The 22768-nt window shown below is 35.8% G+C and overlaps 1 protein-coding gene across 1 annotated transcript in view; it reads right to left on the bottom strand.

The window, feature by feature from the left end:
• Positions 1-22768, bottom strand: part of LOC149785998 (WD repeat-containing protein 3-like) — a 152510-nt gene that overhangs the window by 72026 nt on the left and 57716 nt on the right. The window contains exon 11 of the mRNA XM_089976279.1: positions 13177-13367. Within this exon, the coding sequence (XP_089832405.1) occupies positions 13177-13367 (191 nt within the window). The remainder of the gene's footprint in view (positions 1-13176; positions 13368-22768) is intronic.

Here is a 22768-nt window from a genome sequence, read left to right as displayed (position 1 = left end):
AACATTATTACTGAAAGAACACAAAGACTGGGAATCCATGGTCAATCATACACGAGTACAAAGCACAGACACAGGCCATGGTCGTGATATATTGAGAGAAAACAAAGATTGGGAATACATGGTTAATCATCCAAGAGTACCAAGCACAGACACAGGCCATAGTCTCGATATATTGAGAGAAAACAAAGATTGGGAATACACGGTTAATTATTCAAGAGTACCAAGCACAGACACAGGCCATAGTCCTGATACACTGTAAGGAGGTCAAGGGGAAGAGACAAATACTTATTATTACTGAGAGGAGATAAAGTTTAGGAATCCATGGTCAACCAAAATATTTTTATCTTGATTCTGTGTTTACAAGATTCTAGTTGTTGGTAAAGCCCTCCCACACCATGAAGTTGTAACTGACTCCATAAAGGCTCTTCCAGTAAAACATACATGGGACCCAAGGAAGTCATTTTTATTGCCTGATATTCATCCATAGATACAATTTAGAATTTTCTTATCATTTTAATATGAACTATGTGAAGTCAAATATATTTTTTTAAAACTGCCTTCCATGGGTACCATGTATGTTTAGATGGAACAGCCCTGACCTTGTTATATTTGCAAAAGATAAAAAAATTCAGTAAAATCTATGTGTTTGGAAAAAAGGGTAATTGTGGATGATGCATGTATTAAATCCAAACCAGCATAATAATAGCTGCATTTATGTACATAGGCTATTATACTGTCTCATAATGAGAACTGCACACTCAATCTGATGTACATAGAATATTATACTGTCTCATAATGAGAACTGCACACACAATCTGATGTACATAGGCTATTATACTGTCACATAATGAGAACTGCACACTCAATCTGATGTACGTAGAATATTATACTGTCTCATAATGAGAACTGCACACTCAATCTGATGTACGTAGAATATTATACTGTCTCATAATGAGAACTGCACACTCAATCTGATGTACATAGAATATTATACTGTCTCATAATGAGAACTGCACACTCAATCTGATGTACATAGAATATTATACTGTCTCATAATGAGAACTGCACACTCAATCTGATGTACATAGAATATTATACTGTCTCATAATGAGAACTGCACACTCAATCTGATGTACATAGAATATTATACTGTCTCATAATGAGAACTGCACTCAATCTGATGTACATAGAATATTATACTGTCTCATAATGAGAACTGCACTCTCAATCTGATGTACAGAGAATATTATACTGTCTCATAATGAGAACTGCACACTCAATCTGATGTACATAGAATATTATACTGTCTCATAATGAGAACTGCACACTCAATCTGATGTACATAGAATATTATACTGTCTCATAATGAGAACTGCACACTCAATCTGATGTACATAGAATATTATACTGTCTCATAATGAGAACTGCACACTCAATCTGATGTACATAGAATATTATACTGTCTCATAATGAGAACTGCACACTCAATCTGATGTACATAGAATATTATACTGTCACATAATGAGAACTGCACACTCAATCTGATGTACATAGAATATTATACTGTCTCATAATGAGAACTGCACACTCAATCTGATGTACATAGAATATTATACTGTCACATAATGAGAACAGCACACTCAATCTGATGTACACAGAATATTATACTGTCACATCTGATGTACATAGAATATTATACTGTCACATCTGATGTACATAGAATATTATACTGTCACATCTGACGTACATAGAATATTAAACTGTCACATAATGAGAACTGCACACTCAATCTGATGTACATAGAATATTATACTGTCTCATAATGAGAACTGCACACTCAATCTGATGTACATAGAATATTATACTGTCACATAATGAGAACTGCATACTCAATCTGATGTACATAGAATATTATACTGTCTCATAATGAGAACTGCACACTCAATCTGATGTACATAGAATATTATACTGACTCATAATGAGAACTGCACACTCAATCTGATGTACATAGAATATTATACTGTCACATAATGAGAACTGCACACTCAATCTGATGTACATAGAATATTATATTGTCACATAATGAGAACTGCACACTCAATCTGATGTACATAGAACATTATACTGTCTCATAATGAGAACTGCACACTCAATCTGATGTACATAGAATATTATACTGTCTCATAATGAGAACTGCACACTCAATCTGATGTACATAGAATATTATACTGTCTCATAATGAGAACTGCACACTCAATCTGATGTACATAGAATATTATATTGTCACATCTGATGTACATAGAATATTATATTGTCACATCTGATGTACATAGAATATTATACTGTCTCATAATGAGAAATGCACATTCAATCTGATGTACATAGAATATTATACTGTCACATCTGATGTACATAGAATATTATACTGTCTCATAATGAGAACTGCACACTCAATCTGATGTACACAGAATATTATACTGTCTCATAATGAGAACTGCACACTCAATTTGATGTACATAGAATATTATACTGTCTCATAATGAGAACTGCACACTCAATCTGATGTACATAGAATATTATACTGTCACATAATGAGAACTGCACACTCAATCTGATGTACATAGAATATTATACTGTCTCATAATGAGAACTGCACACTCAATCTGATGTACATAGAATATTATACTGTCACATAATGAGAACTGCACACTCAATCTGATGTACATAGAATATTATACTGTCTAATAATGAGAACTGCACACTCAATCTGATGTACATAGAATATTATACTGTCTCATAATGAGAACTGCACACTCAGTCTGATGTACATAGAATATTATACTGTCTCATAATGAGAACTGCACACTCAATCTGATGTACATAGAATATTATATTGTCACATAATGAGAACTGCACACTCAATCTGATGTACATAGAATATTATACTGTCACATAATGAGAACTGCACACTCAATCTGATGTACATAGAATATTATACTGTCTCATAATGAGAACTGCACACTCAATCTGATGTACATAGAATATTATACTGTCACATAATGAGAACTGCATACTCAATCTGATGTACATAGAATATTATACTGTCTAATAATGAGAACTGCACACTCAATCTGATGTACGTAGAATATTATACTGTCTCATAATGAGAACTGCACACTCAATCTGATGTACATAGAATATTATACTGAGAACTGCACACTCAATCTGATGTACATAGAATATTATACTGTCTCATAATGACAACTGCACACTCAATCTGATGTCCATAGAATATTATACTGTCTCATAATGAGAACTGCACACTCATTCTGATGTACATAGAATATTATATTGTCACATAATGAGAACTGCACACTCAATCTGATGTACATAGAATATTATACTGTCTCATAATGAGAACTGCACACTCAATCTGATGTACATAGAATATTATACTGTCACATCTGATGTACACAGAATATTATATTGTCACATCTGATGTACATAAAACATTATACTGTCTCATAATGAGAACTGCACACTCAATCTGATGTACATAGAATATTATACTGTCTCATAATGAGAACTGCACACTCAATCTGATGTACATAGAATATTATACTGTCTCATAATGAGAACTGCACACTCATTCTGATGTACATAGAATATTATATTGTCACATAATGAGAACTGCACACTCAATCTGATGTACATAGAATATTATACTGTCTCATAATGAGAACTGCACACTCAATCTGATGTATGTAGAATATTATATTGTCACATCTGATGTACATAGAATATTATACTGTCTCATAATAAGACCTGCACACTCAATCTGATGTACATAGAATATTATACTGTCACATCTGATGTACATAGAATATTATACTGTCACATCTGATGTACATAGAATATTATACTGTCACATCTGATGTACATATAATATTATACTGTCACATCTGATGTACACAGAATATTATACTGTCTCATAATGAGAACTGCACACTCAATCTGATGTACATAGAATATTATACTGTCACATCTGATATACATAGAATATTATATTGTCACATCTGATGTACATAGAATATTATATTGTCACATCTGATGTACATAAAACATTATACTGTCTCATAATGAGAACTGCACACTCAATCTGATGTACATAGAATATTATACTGTCTCATAATGAGAACTGCACACTCAATCTGATGTACATAGAATATTATACTGTCTCATAATGAGAACTGCACACTCAATCTGATGTATGTAGAATATTATATTGTCACATCTGATGTACATAGAATATTATACTGTCTCATAATGAGACCTGCACACTCAATCTGATGTACATAGAATATTATACTGTCTCATAATGAGAACTGCACACTCAATCTGATGTACATAGAATATTATACTGTCTCATAATGAGAACTGCACACTCATTCTGATGTACATAGAATATTATATTGTCACATAATGAGAACTGCACACTCAATCTGATGTACATAGAATATTATACTGTCTCATAATGAGAACTGCACACTCAATCTGATGTACATAGAATATTATACTGTCACATCTGATGTACATAGAATATTATATTGTCACATCTGATGTACATAAAACATTATACTGTCTCATAATGAGAACTGCACACTCAATCTGATGTACATAGAATATTATACTGTCTCATAATGAGAACTGCACACTCAATCTGATGTATGTAGAATATTATATTGTCACATCTGATGTACATAGAATATTATACTGTCTCATAATAAGACCTGCACACTCAATCTGATGTACATAGAATATTATACTGTCACATCTGATGTACATAGAATATTATACTGTCACATCTGATGTACATAGAATATTATACTGTCACATCTGATGTACATATAATATTATACTGTCACATCTGATGTACACAGAATATTATACTGTCTCATAATGAGAACTGCACACTCAATCTGATGTACATAGAATATTATACTGTCACATCTGATATACATAGAATATTATATTGTCACATCTGATGTACATAGAATATTATATTGTCACATCTGATGTACATAAAACATTATACTGTCTCATAATGAGAACTGCACACTCAATCTGATGTACATAGAATATTATACTGTCTCATAATGAGAACTGCACACTCAATCTGATGTACATAGAATATTATACTGTCTCATAATGAGAACTGCACACTCAATCTGATGTATGTAGAATATTATATTGTCACATCTGATGTACATAGAATATTATACTGTCTCATAATGAGACCTGCACACTCAATCTGATGTACATAGAATATTATACTGTCACATCTGATGTACATAGAATATTATGTAGACCACTAGCCTAAAATTACAACACAACACACTTAATTCAAGTAGGTAATTCAAGTAGGTAATGTAGACCACTAGCCTAAAATTACAACACAACACACTTAATTCAACACACTGAATGCCTATGATCTAACGGTAGGATTTCCCACTGATCACTGGCATTTTCTGTCCAGCATGTAACACTTATTTCCATTGGCAAACTTTAGCTAATGGAATATGTCAGGGTTAGTGATTGCTCTTGCATACTGTAATATGACTAAACCAAAATCGCATTTAGAAACTTTAAATTTACCTAACAGTTTAGACACAGGATTCATAGCACTGATTAACACTAATGTGAACTGCAATGATGTAAAATCAGAAAACATAACAGATAGATAATTTCCAGGCCAGGGATGGCCAACTACTACAAAACTGACTGACACAAGACACCAAGTCAGATTACACATCAATTCCATTATATGTTTGGGATCTGATTTTTCAGGCTATAAAATGCCATAAAAAATAGGATATTGTTTGATGATCCTTTATTTGCCATCTCAAACAGAACAATAGGTATGTCAACTTGTGTGACACTTTTCCTTAGTGAGACTGGTGTAACAAGTATTGCATGCCATGTTTAACGTTGTTGAATAATTCTAATTACAATAACAGTCATTTACCAGGCAATCTGAAAGAAATCTGCTGAGGAACAAGTTTTTCAACGCTGCCTGCTGAGAGACAACCATGGAGTATTTCAAATATTTTGTATCCTTAGTAAAGGTTTGCTTGATATCATGTGTCATGGCTCCAGTCATGACAGTGATGTCAAAACATCTTAGAATGGTTTCTTGACATCATGTGTCATGGTTCCAGTGTCATGAAAATGATGTCAAAACATCTTAGAATGGTTTGCTTGGCATCATGTGTCATGGCTCCAGTGTCATGAAAATGATGTAAAAACATCTTAGAATGGTTTGTTTGACATCATGTGTCATGGTTCCAGTCATGAAAATGATGTAAAAACATCTTAGAATGGTTTCTTGACATCATGTGTCATGGTTCCAGTGTCTTAAAAATGATGTCAAAACATCTTAGAATGGTCTCTTGGCATCATGTGTCATGGCTCAAGTCATTAAAATGATGTAAAAACATCTTAGAATGGTTTCTTGACATCATGTGTCATGGTTCCAGTGTCATGAAAATGATGTAAAAACACCTTAGAATGGTTTGCTTGACATCATGTGTCATGGTTCCAGTGTCATGAAAATGATGTAAAAACATCTTAGAATGGTTTGCTTGACATCATGTGTCATGGTTCCAGTCATGAAAATGATGTAAAAACATCTTAGAATGGTTTGCTTGACATCATGTGTCATGGTTCCAGTCATGAAAATGATGTAAAAACATCTTAGAATGGTTTGCTTGACATCACGTGTCATGGTTCCAGTGTCATGAAAATGATGTAAAAACACCTTAGAATGGTTTGCTTGACATCATGTGTCATGGTTCCAGTGTCATGAAAATGATGTAAAAACATCTTAGAATGGTTTGCTTGACATCATGTGTCATGGTTCCAGTCATGAAAATGATGTAAAAACATCTTAGAATGGTTTGCTTGACATCATGTGTCATGGTTCCAGTCATGAAAATGATGTAAAAACATCTTAGAATGGTTTGCTTGACATCACGTGTCATGGTTCCAGTGTCATGAAAATGATGTAAAAACATCTTAGAATGGTTTGCTTGACATCACGTGTCATGGTTCCAGTGTCATGAAAATGATGTAGAAACATCTTAGAATGGTTTGCTTGACATCATGTATCATGTGTTCCAGTCATGAAAATGATGTAAAAACATCTTAGAATGGTTTGCTTGACATCATGTGGCATGGTTCCATTGTCATGAAAATGATGTAAAAACATCTTAGAATGGTTTGCTTGACATCATGTGTCATGGTTCCAGTGTCATGAAAATGATGTAAAAACATCTTAGAATGGTTTGCTTGACATCATGTGTCATGGTTCCAGTCATGAAAATGATGTAACAACATCTTAGAATGGTTTGCTTGACATCATGTGTCATGGTTCCAGTGTCATGAAAATGATGTAAAAACATCTTGGAATGGTTTGCTTGACATCACGTGTCATGGTTCCAGTGTCATGAAAATGATGTAGAAACATCTTAGAATGGTTTGCTTTACATCATGTATCATGGTTCCAGTCATGAAAATGATGTAAAAACATCTTAGAATGGTTTGCTTGACATCATGTGGCATGGTTCCAGTGTCATGAAAATGATGTAAAAACATCTTAGAATGGTTTCTTGACATCATGTGTCATGGTTCCAGTGTCACGAAAATGATGTAAAAACATTTTAGAATGGTTTGCTTGACATCACGTGTCATGGTTCCAGTGTCATGAAAATGATGTAGAAACATCTTAAAATGGTTTGCTTGACATCATGTATCATGGTTCCAGTCATGAAAATGATGTAAAAACATCTTAGAATGGTTTGCTGACATCATGTGTCATGGTTCCAGAGTCATGAAAATGATGTAAAAACATCTTAGAATGGTTTGCTTGACATCACGTGTCATGGTTCCAGTGTCATGAAAATGATGTAGAAACATCTTAGAATGGTTTGCTTGACATCACGTGTCATGGTTCCAGTGTCATGAAAATGATGTAGAAACATCTTAGAATGGTTTGCTTGACATCATGTATCATGTGTTCCAGTCATGAAAATGATGTAAAAACATCTTAGAATGGTTTGCTTGACATCATGTGGCATGGTTCCAGTGTCATGAAAATGATGTAAAAACATCTTAGAATGGTTTGCTTGACATCATGTGGCATGGTTCCAGTGTCATGAAAATGATGTAAAAACATCTTAGAATGGTTTGCTTGACATCATGTGTCATGGTTCCAGTCATGAAAATGATGTAACAACATCTTAGAATGGTTTGCTTGACATCACGTGTCATGGTTCCAGTGTCATGAAAATGATGTAAAAACATCTTGGAATGGTTTGCTTGACATCACGTGTCATGGTTCCAGTGTCATGAAAATGATGTAGAAACATCTTAGAATGGTTTGCTTTACATCATGTATCATGGTTCCAGTCATGAAAATGATGTAAAAACATCTTAGAATGGTTTGCTGACATCATGTGTCATGGTTCCAGTGTCATGAAAATGATGTAAAAACATCTTAGAATGGTTTCTTGACATCATGTGTCATGGTTCCAGTGTCACGAAAATGATGTAAAAACATCTTAGAATGGTTTCTTGACATCATGTGTCATGGTTCCAGTGTCACGAAAATGATGTAAAAACATCTTAGAATGGTTTGCTTGACATCACGTGTCATGGTTCCAGTGTCATGAAAATGGTGTAGAAACATCTTAGAATGGTTTGCTTGACATCATGTATCATGGTTCCAGTCATGAAAATGATGTAAAAACATCTTAGAATGGTTTGCTGACATCATGTGTCATGGTTCCAGTGTCATGAAAATGATGTAAAAACATCTTAGAATGGTTTGCTTGACATCACGTGTCATGGTTCCAGTGTCATGAAAATGATGTAGAAACATCTTAGAATGGTTTGCTTGACATCACGTGTCATGGTTCCAGTGTCATGAAAATGATGTAGAAACATCTTAGAATGGTTTGCTTGACATCATGTATCATGGTTCCAGTCATGAAAATGATGTAAAAACATCTTAGAATGGTTTGCTGACATCATGTGTCATGGTTCCAGTGTCATGAAAATGATGTAAAAACATCTTAGAATGGTTTGCTTGACATCACGTGTCATGGTTCCAGTGTCATGAAAATGATGTAGAAACATCTTAGAATGGTTTGCTTGACATCATGTGTCATGGTTCCAGTCATGAAAATGATGTAAAAACATCTTAGAATGGTTTGCTTGACATCATGTATCATGGTTCCAGTCATGAAAATGATGTAAAAACATCTTAGAATGGTTTGCTGACATCATGTGTCATGGTTCCAGTGTCATGAAAATGATGTAAAAACATCTTAGAATGGTTTGCTTGACATCACGTGTCATGGTTCCAGTGTCATGAAAATGATGTAAAAACATCTTAGAATGGTTTGCTTGACATCATGTGTCATGGTTCCAGTCATGAAAATGATGTAAAAACATCTTAGAATGGTTTCTTGACATCATGTGTCATGGTTCCAGTGTCTTAAAAATGATGTCAAAACATCTTAGAATGGTTTCTTGGCATCATGTGTCATGGCTCAAGTCATTAAAATGATGTAAAAACATCTTAGAATGGTTTGCTTGACATCATGTGTCATGGTTCCAGTGTCATGAAAATGATGTTGTTGTTGTTGTTGTAGGGATTAACGCCATTTTTCAGCACGCGATAGGCTATACATGGCGGCCAGTATTAATGGTGGAGGAAGAACCCGAGAATACCCCGGAAAGAACCACTGACCCTCGAGAAGCTACTGGCAAGCTTTCTCACATACCCACATTGGCCGAATCCGAGACTCGAACCTACGCAGACAGAGGTGAGATGGCAGTGATCCGTAACGGAGAGCACTTTAGACCACTCGGCCACTCGGGGCCCCCCATGAAAATGATGTAAAAACATCTTAGAATGGTTTGCTTGACATCATGTATCATGGTTTCAGTCATGAAAATGATGTAAAAACATCTTAGAATGGTTTGCTTGACATCATGTGTCATGGTTCCAGTGTCATGAAAATGATGTAAAAACATCTTAGAATGGTTTGCTTGATATCACGTGTCATGGTTCCAGTGTCATGAAAATGATGTAAAAACATCTTAGAATGGTTTGCTTGACATCACGTGTCATGGTTCCAGTGTCATGAAAATGATGTAGAAACATCTTAGAATGGTTTGTTTGACATCATGTGTCATGGTTCCAGTCATGAAAATGATGTAAAAACACCTTAGAATGGTTTGCTTGACATCATGTGTCATGGTTCCAGTCATGAAAATGATGTAGAAACATCTTAGAATGGTTTGCTTTACATCATGTATCATGGTTCCAGTCATGAAAATGATGTAAAAACATCTTAGAATGGTTTGCTTGACATCATGTGTCATGGTTCCAGTGTCATGAAAATGATGTAAAAACATCTTAGAATGGTTTGCTTGACATCACGTGTCATGGTTCCAGTGTCATGAAAATGATGTAGAAACATCTTAGAATGGTTTGCTTGACATCATGTATCATGGTTCCAGTGTCATGAAAATGATGTAAAAACATCTTAGAATGGTTTGTTTGACATCATGTGTCATGGTTCCAGTCATGAAAATGATGTAAAAACATCTTAGAATGGTTTGCTTGACATCACATGTCATGGTTCCAGTGTCATGAAAATGATGTAAAAACATCTTAGAATGGTTTGCTTGACATCACGTGTCATGGTTCCAGTGTCATGAAAATGATGTAAAAACATCTTAGAATGGTTTGCTGACATCATGTGTCATGGTTCCAGTGTCATGAAAATGATGTAAAAACATCTTAGAATGGTTTGCTTGACATCATGTGTCATAGTTCCAGTGTCATGAAAATGATGTAAAAATATCTTAGAATGGTTTGCTTGACATCATGTATCATGGTTCTAGTCATGAAAATGATGTGAAAACATCTTAGAATGGTTTGCTTGACATCATGTGTCATGGTTCCAGTCATGAAAATGATTTAAAAATATCTTAGAATGGTTTGCTTGACATCATGTGTCATGGCTCCTGTCACGAAAATGATATCAAAAGTACAGTCATGAAATTTCACAGGCACAAAAATTGAAATTAGCCAAAAACTGAAAATTCTTTTTTTAAATACACACAAGACAGAGCTTAAAATGTGAGTAGATTAGAATCATCCTATTGTTTGAAATATTATATCAGATCATTAGCAAGTAGCATATAATTTATAATTTGTATTTTTGAGCAGGCATCTAATAATAATGCAAAAGGCACATACTATACTTTTGGGGTGTTGGGTAAATTGTAGCCTTTATCTCCAATATCTATCTGCATTACAGATTTAGCCTTTAATTTGGGGGTGGGGGTAAACTGTAGCCTTTATCTCCAATATCTACCTGCATTACAGATTTAGCCTTTAATTTGGGGGTGGGGGTAAACTGTAGCCTTTATCTCCAATATCTACCTGCATTACAGATTTAGCCTTTAATTTGGGGGTGGGGGTAAACTGTAGCCTTTATCTCCAATGGAGGCGCTCTACAATTTCATATTTTGCATAGGGTTAGGATTTTAAAGAAAAAGAATTTCCCCGGCTTTCCTCACTGGTTATACTGGCTATTTAAAAAAGACCTTGTATATCTTAGGTGTAATTCAAAGAACCTTTAATACCCTTTAATTTGGTGTATGATTGATGGGTGTACTATGGGTTATAGAGTATACAGCTTGGCCTTACTTCAGATGTGCACCTTTCAAAAAAGTGCTAGCTCTATTTGGTCATTTTCACTTCCTGAACTTCAGAGGTAAATTGTATAAAAAAGAGCTGATAACTTTTTTTACATTTTATATATTTGGTAATTCATTCATTGCACTTTCAGAAGCTGGTATTGTCTTGTCTGGCAAAATTCATTTTCCCTATTTTAATAGCTGCTATGTTTAGCATACTTTAGACTAATTCAGGCTGATTTTTTAACACAAGGGAGCAGTCATTTTAGTTAGCAGTGTGCTTAAATCATATAAAATTTCCAAAAGTACAATATCCAAGGAAATATCATATACATTACATTAATGTAGCATAGAGGTATGCCAAGATTCTCTCCATTGTGCATGTTTTAAATGCGAACTACATCACCGTACATACGTCACTCTCTCAAAAGTACATATTAACTGGTGAGCGCCCCCAATATCTACCTGCATTACAGATTTACACTTTATTTTTTTTTTTTGGGGGGGGGACTGTAGCCTGATCTCCACTATCTACCTGAATGACAGATTTAGACTTTATTTTTGGGGGGGTGGGGGGTAAACTGTAGCCTGATCTCCAATATCAACCTGCATTACAGATTTAGACTTTATTTTGGGGGTGGGGGTAAACTGTAGCCTGATCTCCAATATCTATCTGCATTACAGATTTAGACTTTATTTTGGGAGTGGGGTAAAAACTGTAGCCTTTATCTCCAATATCTACCTGCATTACAGATTTAGACTTTATTTTGGGGTGGGGGTAAACTGTAGCCTGTTCTCTAATATCTACCTGCATTACAGATTTAGACTTTATTTTGGGGGTGGGGGTAAACTGTAGCCTGATCTCCAATATCAACCAGCATTACAGATTTAGACTTTATTTTGGTGGTGGGGTAAAAAACTGTAGCCTGATCTTCAATATCTACCTGCATTACAGATTTAGACCTTTTTTTTTTGAGGGGGGTAACTGTAGCCTGTTCTCTAATATCTACCTGCATTACAGATTTAGACTTTATTTTGTGGGTGGGGGTAAACTGTAGCCTGATCTCCAATATCAACCAGCATTACAGATTTAGACTTTAATTTGGTGGTGGGGTAAAAAACTGTAGCCTGATCTTCAATATCTACCTGCATTACAGATTTAGACTTTATTTTGGGGGTGGGGGTAAACTGTAGCCTTTATCTCCATTATCTATTTGGTTAAAGATTAAGACTCTTTATGATAGTTTGATTATTTAGATATTACTGTACCAGTCTATTTTTTTTTATAGAAAAGGCACAGTTACTGGAGGAACTAAACATTTATTCCAAATAATTCATGGGATACATATAGGTTTTTAATGAAAGAAGACAGGGTAAAATGAAATCAAAAATGGCTTTTACCTGTTCCATATCTTGATGCTCTCAGCACTTGCTGACAAAATAGCTGTATTGTCAGAACTGAAACAAACTGTTCTCACATCACTATGGTGACCAAGCATGCTCAGTTGACTCCTATTTGTAGCCTCAGGTTTTTTTTCATCTGTTTTCAGGCTACAGCATTCTATCATGTTCTTGTTTAGAAGTGTAACAACCTGTAATTAAGAAGGAATGTTTCAGTACATCCATAATTAGCCCATTTATCACTGTCACAGCTTAACAGATATATTCAGTGTAACAACCTGTAATTAAGAAGGAATGTTTCAGTACATCCATAATTAGCCCATTTATCACTGTCACAGCTTAACAGATATATTCAGTGTAACAACCTGTAATTAAGAAGGAATGTTTCAGTACATCCATAATTAGCCCATTTATCACTGTCACAGCTTAACAGATATATTCAGTGTAACAACCTGTAATTAAGAAGGAATGTTTCAGTACATCCATAATTAGCCCATTTATCACTGTCACAGCTTAACAGATATATTCAGTGTAACAACCTGTAATTAAGAAGGAATGTTTCAGTACCCCCATAATTAGCCAATTTATCATTGTTATATCTTAACAGAAATATTCAGAATTATTAATACTGAGTTCCCACATGGTTTGCCGTGTTCAAACATTTAACAGAACCCAAGTCATAGTATCAGTCTGAGGGTTGATTCCATAGTGCTGTGGCACATGAGTGAACTCATCAAACCATGTATTATATTTATTCCTAAATGATCAACGAAGAATGGTACACAAAATAACTGATCTGTGCCTTATAGTTATGTGGGTCAAGCAAGAATGGTATATAAAATGACTGATCTGTTTCACAATTGTGTCAAGCAAGAATGCTATATAAAATGACTGATCTGTGTTTAATAGTTCTGTGTCAAGCAAGAATGCTATATAAAATGACTGATCTGTGTTTCACAATTGTGTCAAGCAAGAATGGTATATAAAATGACTGATCTGTTTAATAGTTCTGTGTCAAGCAAGAATGATATATAAAATGACTGTTCTGTGTTTCACAGTTCTGTGTCGAGCAAGAATGATATATAAAATGACTGAACTGTGTTTCGCAGTTCTGTGTCAAGCAAAAGAATGGTATGTAAAATGACTGATCTGTGTTTAATAATTCTGTGTCAAGCAAGAATGCTATATAAAATGACTGTTTAATAGTTCCGTGTCAACCAAGAATGCTATATAAAATGACTGATCTGTGTTTCACAGTTCTGTGTCAAGCAAGAATGCTATATAAAATGACTGATCTGTGTTTCACAGTTATGTGGGTCAAGCAAGAATGGTATATAAAATGACAGATCTGTGTTTAATAGTTCTGTGTCAAGCAAGAATGCTATATAAAATGACTGTGTTTAATAGTTCTGTGTCAAGCAAGAATGCTATATAAAATGACTGATCTGTGTTTCACAGTTCTGTGTCAAGCAAGAATGCTATATAAAATGACTGATCTGTGTTTCACAGTTCTGTCAAGCAAGAATGGTATATAAAATGACAGATCTGTGTTTAATAGTTCTGTGTCAAGCAAGAATGGTATATAAAATGACTGATCTGTGTTTAATAGTTCTGTGTCAAGCAAGAATGCTATATAAAATGACTGATCTGTGTTTCACAGTTCTGTGTCAAGCAAGAATGCTATATAAAATGACTGATCTGTGTTTCACAGTTCTGTGTCAAGCAAGAATGGTATATAAAATGACTGATCTGTGTTTAATAATTCTGTGTCAAGCAAGAATGCTATATAAAACGACTGTTTAATAGTTCCGTGTCAACCAAGAATGCTATATAAAATGACTGATCTGTGTTTCACAGTTATGTGGGTCAAGCAAGAATGGAATATAAAATGACAGATCTGTGTTTAATAGTTCTGTGTCAAGCAAGAATGCTATATAATAGGACTGATCTGTGTTTCACAGTTCTGTCAAGCAAGAATGGTATATAAAATGACAGATCTGTGTTTAATAGTTGTGTCAAGCAAGAATGGTATATAAAATGACAGATCTGTGTTCAATAGTTCTGTGTCAAGCAAGAATGCTATATAAAATGACTGATCTGTGTTTCACAGTTCTGTCAAGCAAGAATGGTATATAAAATGACTGATCTGTGTTTCACAGTTCTGTCAAGCAAGAATGGTATATAAAATGACTGATCTGTGTTTAATAGTTCTGTGTCAAGCAAGAATGCTATATAAAATGACTGATCTGTGTTTCACAGTTCTGTCAAGCAAGAATGGTATATAAAATGACAGATCTGTGTTTAATAGTTCTGTGTCAAGCAAGAATGCTATATAAAATGACTGATCTGTGTTTCACAGTTCTGTGTCAAGCAAGAATGCTATATAAAATGACTGATCTGTTTTTCACAGTTCTGTGTCAAGCAAGAATGCTATATAAAATGACTGATCTGTGTTTCACAGTTCTGTGTCAAGCAAGAATGATATATAAAATGACTGATCTGTGTTTCACAGTTATGTGGGTCAAGCAAGAATGGTATATAAAATGACTGATCTGTGTTTAATAGTTCTGTGTCAAGCAAGAATGCTATATAAAATGACTGTGTTTAATAGTGCTGTGTCAAGCAAGAATGGTATATAAAATGACTGATCTGTGTTTCACAGTTCTGTGTCAAGCAAGAATGCTATATAAAATGACTGATCTGTGTTTCACAGTTCTGTGTCAAGCAAGAATGCTATATAAAATGACTGATCTGTGTTTCACAGTTCTGTGTCAAGCAAGAATGATATATAAAATGACTGATGTGTTTTGCAGTTCTGTGTCAAGCAAAAGAATGGTATATAAAATGACTGATCTGTGTTTAATAATTCTGTGTCAAGCAAGAATGCTATATAAAATGACTGTTTAATAGTTCCGTGTCAACCAAGAATGCTATGTAAAATGACTGATCTGTGTTTCACAGTTCTGTGTCAAGCAAGAATGATATAATAATAATAATAATGAGGACTCTGTATAGCGCCTAATCTTTAGAAGCTCTAAGCACTTTACAACATTAGACAACACCTGTAAGATAAAAAACATATGATATGATTACAAAAACAAACACCATGAAATTAGGAAACATTAAAAAAACATGCTGAGAATATTTAAGATAGGAAACATTATTAGGTCTTTAAGTTTGTTCTTGCAGTCGAAATAAGTTGAGTTTTGAGAGCACTCTTGAATGTGATCACTGTGTCTTTATGTCTAAGTTCAGTGGGCAATTCATTCCACGTTGCTGGGCCCTGGTATGCAAAAGAACACTGTCCATATGACTTTGTTTTCATACCTGGAATAATGAGTATATGATTGTCAGAAGAGGAGCGTAAGTATCTTGCTGGTGTGTACACATTGGTGAGGTCAAATGGGTATGTTGGACTAGAGTCTGACAGTGAAATGTAGCACAGAGAACAAATTTTGTGTTTGATTCTGGATCAAATGGATAGCCAGTGTAGGGTACAGAGCAGTGGGGAGGTGTGCTCTGATCATGGTACTCTAAGTATGATCCAAGCAGCTGTGTTTTGAACTTTCTGAAGTTTAAGGAGCAGATACTGAGATGAACCAGACATAATTGAGTTACAATAGTCCATTCTTGAAAGTACTAATGAACACACAAGTGTTTTCGTGGCATCAACTGAAAGATATTTGCGAACTGAGCTGATGCATCTCAGCTCAAGATATGCAGCCTTGCATATGTTCATGACATGTTGGTGCAATGTGAGAGTACTGTCCAGAGTAACACCTAGGTTTCGTACTGATTGTGTGAATTTAATGTTGGTGTTGCTGATATTTATTGTCTGAGGTAAAGGATGTGAATGAGAAAGTCTTTGTGTTGTGATCAGAATGGCCTCAGTTTTATCATCGTTCATCTGCAGCTTGTTACATGTCATCCATGATTTCACATCAGAAATGCACCTCTCTACACCTTGGATGGTAGCATCAACTTCAATTGGGTGGCTAGATTTGTATATTTGGGTGTCATCAGTGTACAATTGGTGAGACATCGGATGATGATCTATGACACTTGAAGCAAAAATGGTATATAAAATGACAGATCTGTGGGTCAAGCAAGAATGGTACAAAAAATGACAGATCTGTGGGTCAAGCAAGAATGGTATATAAAATGACTGAACTGTGTTTAATAGTTCTGTGTCAAGCAAAAGAATGCTATATAAAATGACTGATCTGTGTTTCACAGTTATGTGGGTCAAGCAAGAATGGTATATAAAACGACTGATCTGTGTTTAATGTTCTGTGTCAAGCAAGAATGATATATAAAATGACTTATCTGTTTAATAGTTCTGTGTCAACCAAGAATGCTATATAAAATGACTGACCTGTGTTTCACAGTTATGTGGGTCAAGCAAGAATGGTATATAAAATGTCAGATCTGTGTTTCACAGTTCTGTGTCAAGCAAGAATGCTATATAAAATGACTGATGTGTTTAATAGTTCTGTGTGAAGCAAGAATGGTATATAAAATGACTGATCTGTGTTTCACAGTTCTGTGTCAAGCAAGAATGGTATATAAAATGACTGATGTGTTTAATAGTTCTGTGTGAAGCAAGAATGGTATATAAAATGACTGATCTGTGTTTCACAGTTCTGTGTCAAGCAAGAATGGTATATAAAATGGCTGATCTGTGGTTAACAGTTCTGTGTCAAGCAAGAATGCTATATAAAATGACTGATCTGTGTTTCACAGTTCTGTGTCAAGCAAGAATGCTATATAAAATGACTGATCTGTGTTTCACAGTTCTGTGTCAAGCAAGAATGGTATATAAAATGACTGATCGTGTTTAATAGTTCTGTGTCAAGCAAGAATGCTATATAAAATGACTGTGTTTAATAGTTCCGTGTCAAGCAAGAATGGTATATAAAATGACTGATCTGTTTCATAGTTGTGTGTCAAGCAAGAATGGTATATAAAATGACAGATCTGTGGGTCAAGCAAGAATGGTATATAAAATGACTGATCTGTGTATAATAGTTCCGTGTCAAGCAAGAATGCTATATAAAATGACTGATCTGTGTTTCACAGTTCTGTGTCAAGCAAGAATGATAAATAAAATGACTGATCTGAGTTTCGCAGTTCTGTGTCAAGCAAAAGAATGTTATATAAAATGACTGATCTGTGTTTCACAGTTATGTGGGTCAAGCAAGAATGGTATATAAAATGACTGATCTGTTTCATAGTTGAGTGTCACGCAAGAATGGTATATAAAATGACTGATCTGTGTTTAATAGTTCTGTGTCAAGCAAGAATGGTATATAAAATGACTGATTTGTGTTTAATAATTCTGTGTCAAGCAAGAATGCTATATAAAATGACAGATCTGTGTTTCATAGTTCTGTGTCACGCAAGAATAATATATAAAATGACTGATCTGTGTTTCACAGTTCTGTGTCAAGCAAGAATGGTATATAAAATGAGAGATCTGTGGGTCAAGCAAGAATGGTATATAAAATAAAATACTAACTGACAACCCAGAAGAATTGCCAGAATCTCTATATGAAGAATAAACCACTCCTTGCAAAGTAAAACTAGGTAGGTAAATCCAGCAAAAGTGCTGTACTCACACCTGTGAAGTGACAGTGATGTTGTCATACTCATCTGGGCAACAGGTACAGTACTGACTAGATTCAATTCTTGTCTTTGCAAAGCTAGATCATGCACATTAGGGCAGCCAATGGATTCTATTAAGTCTCAGATCAATGTGTTATGCTTGAATGCAAGGCCTTCTGGGATTGTTCTGACCTTATGAAATGAGATCATCATGAGGTGTATGTGAAGCACTTAAGCCAGGATGCAAAAGCTTGATGGCAACCTATATTTAGCTACAGATGCATCACGAGGACCAATGAATTATCCAATCTGGAATTGAGCTAGTTTGAGTCCACTGAAAGTGCATGCAACCTGCTTGTCTGCATGCTGAAGCTAGGGCTATCAGAAAACATGTTCTGTATAATAGCAGTGAGGTCTTGGCCAAAGGCTTGAGCTGAATCATAATAAAACCCAGGATAGACTCCATGTTGGAAAAGGGCAAGAGAGTTTAGCCTATTCAAGTTAAAATTGGATCAATAGGTGTCTTTCTTACCCCAAATACAAGCCATCCACAACATACAGTCAAGATACAGGTCTAAAAATGAATTTGTTATGCAGAAACCAAAAGCTCACAGAGCATCATCATGAATGATACCTTTCAGGTATAAATAATTGTATGCCAAAACTCTGTCCAGGTATAAATAATCTTATGCCAAAACTCTGTTAAGGTATAAATAATTGTATGCCAAAACTCTGTCCAGGTATAAATAATTGTATGCCAAAACTCTGTCCAGGTATAAATAATTGTATGCCAAAACTGTCCAGGTATAAATAATCATATGCCAAAACTCTGTCCAGGTATAAATAATTGTATGCCAAAACTCTGTTAAGGTATAAATAATTGTATGCCAAAACTCTGTCCAGGTATAAATAACTGTATGACAAAACTCTGTCCAGGTATAATAAATTAAATAATTGCATGACAAAATTCTGTCAAACGAAAGTATTTTTTACATTCGAAATAACTGGTTCTCATGCTCAGTCAGATTACAGCCATCATTAAGTATATCTGACAGGCATGGTCATGTCCTCTTGATTTTTTTATTCACCAAACAAATTACAGCTTTCATACCAATTAAAGCTAGAAATGTCATTTGGAATATATTGTTGCTAATGATAAGTCAGCCTGCCACAAAATGCTACACTTTAACTGATAGGCTAAGAAAATAAGTAGACAAGGAATTCCAAAGGTCACCATAACATGAACTTTGAGTGATGCCTGTCACATCTGCTTATTGACATGCAGATCTTGAGTTTAACAAGATCAGGCATGCACCAACCCAGCTGGAACTGACTTACCCATGACAGAATGGAGGAAAATAACTTCCTAGGTGATACAATTTCATATACAGTAGAACCTGTCTTGAAAGACCACCCCTTCTGCCATAAAATTATAGTCTCTCAAGACAGATGGTCTCTCATAACAGGTCATAACACAATATAATCATTAAATTTGTTTATTGAGAATATGGTCTCTCAAGACAGGTGGTCTCACATAACAGTGGTCTTTCAAGACAGGTTTTACTGTATATCCATTTAAAACGCCATGATGACAACCAAAATGGTATACAGCATTTCTGCTAGGGTTGCGCTACTACCAGTACCTAATACTGGCAAGGATGAAAGAAGTTGTTACAAGACCAAATTTTACCAGTACAAATGATAATGAACCAATTTCATCAATGCATGTTTTATCATCTTGCACAGAGTGGAGAAAATTATGTTGAAAACAATACTTTAGACTAAGAAAATGAAATGAACAAGTTTCTGAACTTTACAGAAGCTGCATCCATGATGGACTTTCGACCACAAGGGTGCTGCTTCAAACCATGCCAAGACCAGACTGGATCAGTCATCAGAGTATATCTCTAGGCAAGACCAAACTGGTCCAGCCACCATAGTATATCTCTAGGCAAGGGACTTCAATCCAATTCCTACTGCACAATATAACCTTTCATGTGTTGTTCTGATAATAAACACCATATAAAGAAATATAAGCTGAACTAAACAGAAAAAGTGTAACTAAATAGAGAAATGGACCTAAATAAAAGAAAGCATAACTAAACACAAACAGTGCAACAAACAGAAAAAAAACTAATTAAATTTTTTCAAAATTCACTAAACAGAAAAATAACTACTACATAGAAAAAGTGTAACTAAATAGAAAAAATGACATTAAAGAAAAAAAGAATAACTAAAAAGTGCTAGCACTCCTTATAACATGACATGAATTGTTAGCTTGAATAGAGGATTCAATGGGTTGTTATCGCCGGGGGACAGATGTAGGAGATAAGTACCCACTTCTCATGGAAATCCCCCAATGGCTTGCATCTGACAGAGCCTCTGACAACCAAATACAGCTCCAGGCCTTCATGAGTGGCTTAACTAAGCCTGGCGGAACCTGTTTAAAATGACTGGAGAAGGGATGACAGGCAAGTTTCTTGTGCCTCAAAACCAGATGCTTCGGGCAGATGGGGCTTGTTAACCTTGGGTGGTCGCCCATCTAGAAGAAGGTAAACTCTGACTTCAAGCCTTTGCTGCCTTGTGACTATACCCTCTCATGGGAAAGGCTAAGGGAATAAACCCTAACAGAAAATCCAGGAACGGAGTCCCTAAGGCAACTTGGCATTAATTTCAGTGTCATCTCTGCAACTCCTGCGACGTCGCTGGTACCATGACGTATTGGCTTGTCCTTTCCCTTGGATCCATCAGCTGCATGGAGAGGGGGATTCAGCTGCATGGGCAACAGCTGATTCTCCATATCATCCTGCCCAGGCTTGTGCCCTGGAGAGGACACTCCAGCTTCGCTTCACAGCATCGACACAACAAAGGAAGCAGCAGTTTACTGGCTATAAGTCATCGCTCGAATGGCATAGAATCAAATGCCAGGGTTTGCTTCCGACGGTGGGAAAGATCAACAGGTCTCACTGGACAGCTACCACCCGCCTCAAGCTGGGCGGGCTTAAGGTAAGTGAGAACAAACAAAAACCAACAAGGAAACCGCCAATCCTCAAGCTAGGTACCTGGAATGTGCGGACCATGCTGACTGGACTCTCAGATGATCTTCAGGCAATCAGTGATATTAGAAAGACTTCAGTCATCAACAATGAGATTGCAAAACTCCAGGCTGACATCGCCGCACTACAGGAGACACGGCTACCAGATTCTGGGTCCTTCAGAGACAAGAACTACACGTTCTTCTGGCAGGGAAGGAGTGCTGACGAAGCCAGAGAGTTTGGTGTTGGATTCGCCATCAGGAACTCCCTGCTGGGGATTATAGAACCCTGCCAACAAGGAAGCGGAAGACTGCTATCCCTCTGCTTCCACACCACAACCAGGCCTGTCAACCTGATTAGTGTTTATGCTCCTACACTAAGCACCACCGCAGATACCAAGGATGAGTTCTACAATGAGTAAGACTTGCTCATTGACAAAATTCCCAAGGAGGAGAACTGGATATTACTGGGCAACTTCAACGCTAGGGTAGGTGCCGACCATGACGCTTGGCCTTCCTGTCTTGGCAAGTTTGGCATTGGGAAGATGAATGAGAACGGGCAGCAACCCCTAGAAATGTGCTCATACCATGCATGACCTCAGCATCACCAATTCATTCTTTCAGACAAAGCCACAGCATAAAGTGTCTTAGAGGCATCCCCGGTCCAAACACTGGCATCAACTGGACTTGATTATTATGAGACAGTCTGCAATGAAGGGTGTGCTTCTTACCTGTACCTTCCACAGCACTGACTGCAACACTGACCACTCGCTGGTGAGCTGCAAAATGAAGCTTCAGTCAAAGAAGATACACCAATCTAGGCAAGAGGGTAAACCATGCCTTGACATGAGCAGGATGTCATATCCAGAAAAGGCTGAGGAATACACTTATGCCCTCTCCAACACGTTTGATTCAGAACCTCCCAACGGCAGTGCCAAAGAGAGATAGGATCAT

This window comes from Sinohyriopsis cumingii, chromosome 12, assembly GCF_028554795.1.
Source record: "Sinohyriopsis cumingii isolate HCF-2022 chromosome 12, ASM2855479v2, whole genome shotgun sequence".
Lineage (NCBI taxonomy): Eukaryota > Metazoa > Mollusca > Bivalvia > Unionida > Unionidae > Sinohyriopsis > Sinohyriopsis cumingii.
Note: the sequence above shows the minus strand (reverse complement) of the source record. Positions and strands in the feature narration are given on the sequence as shown.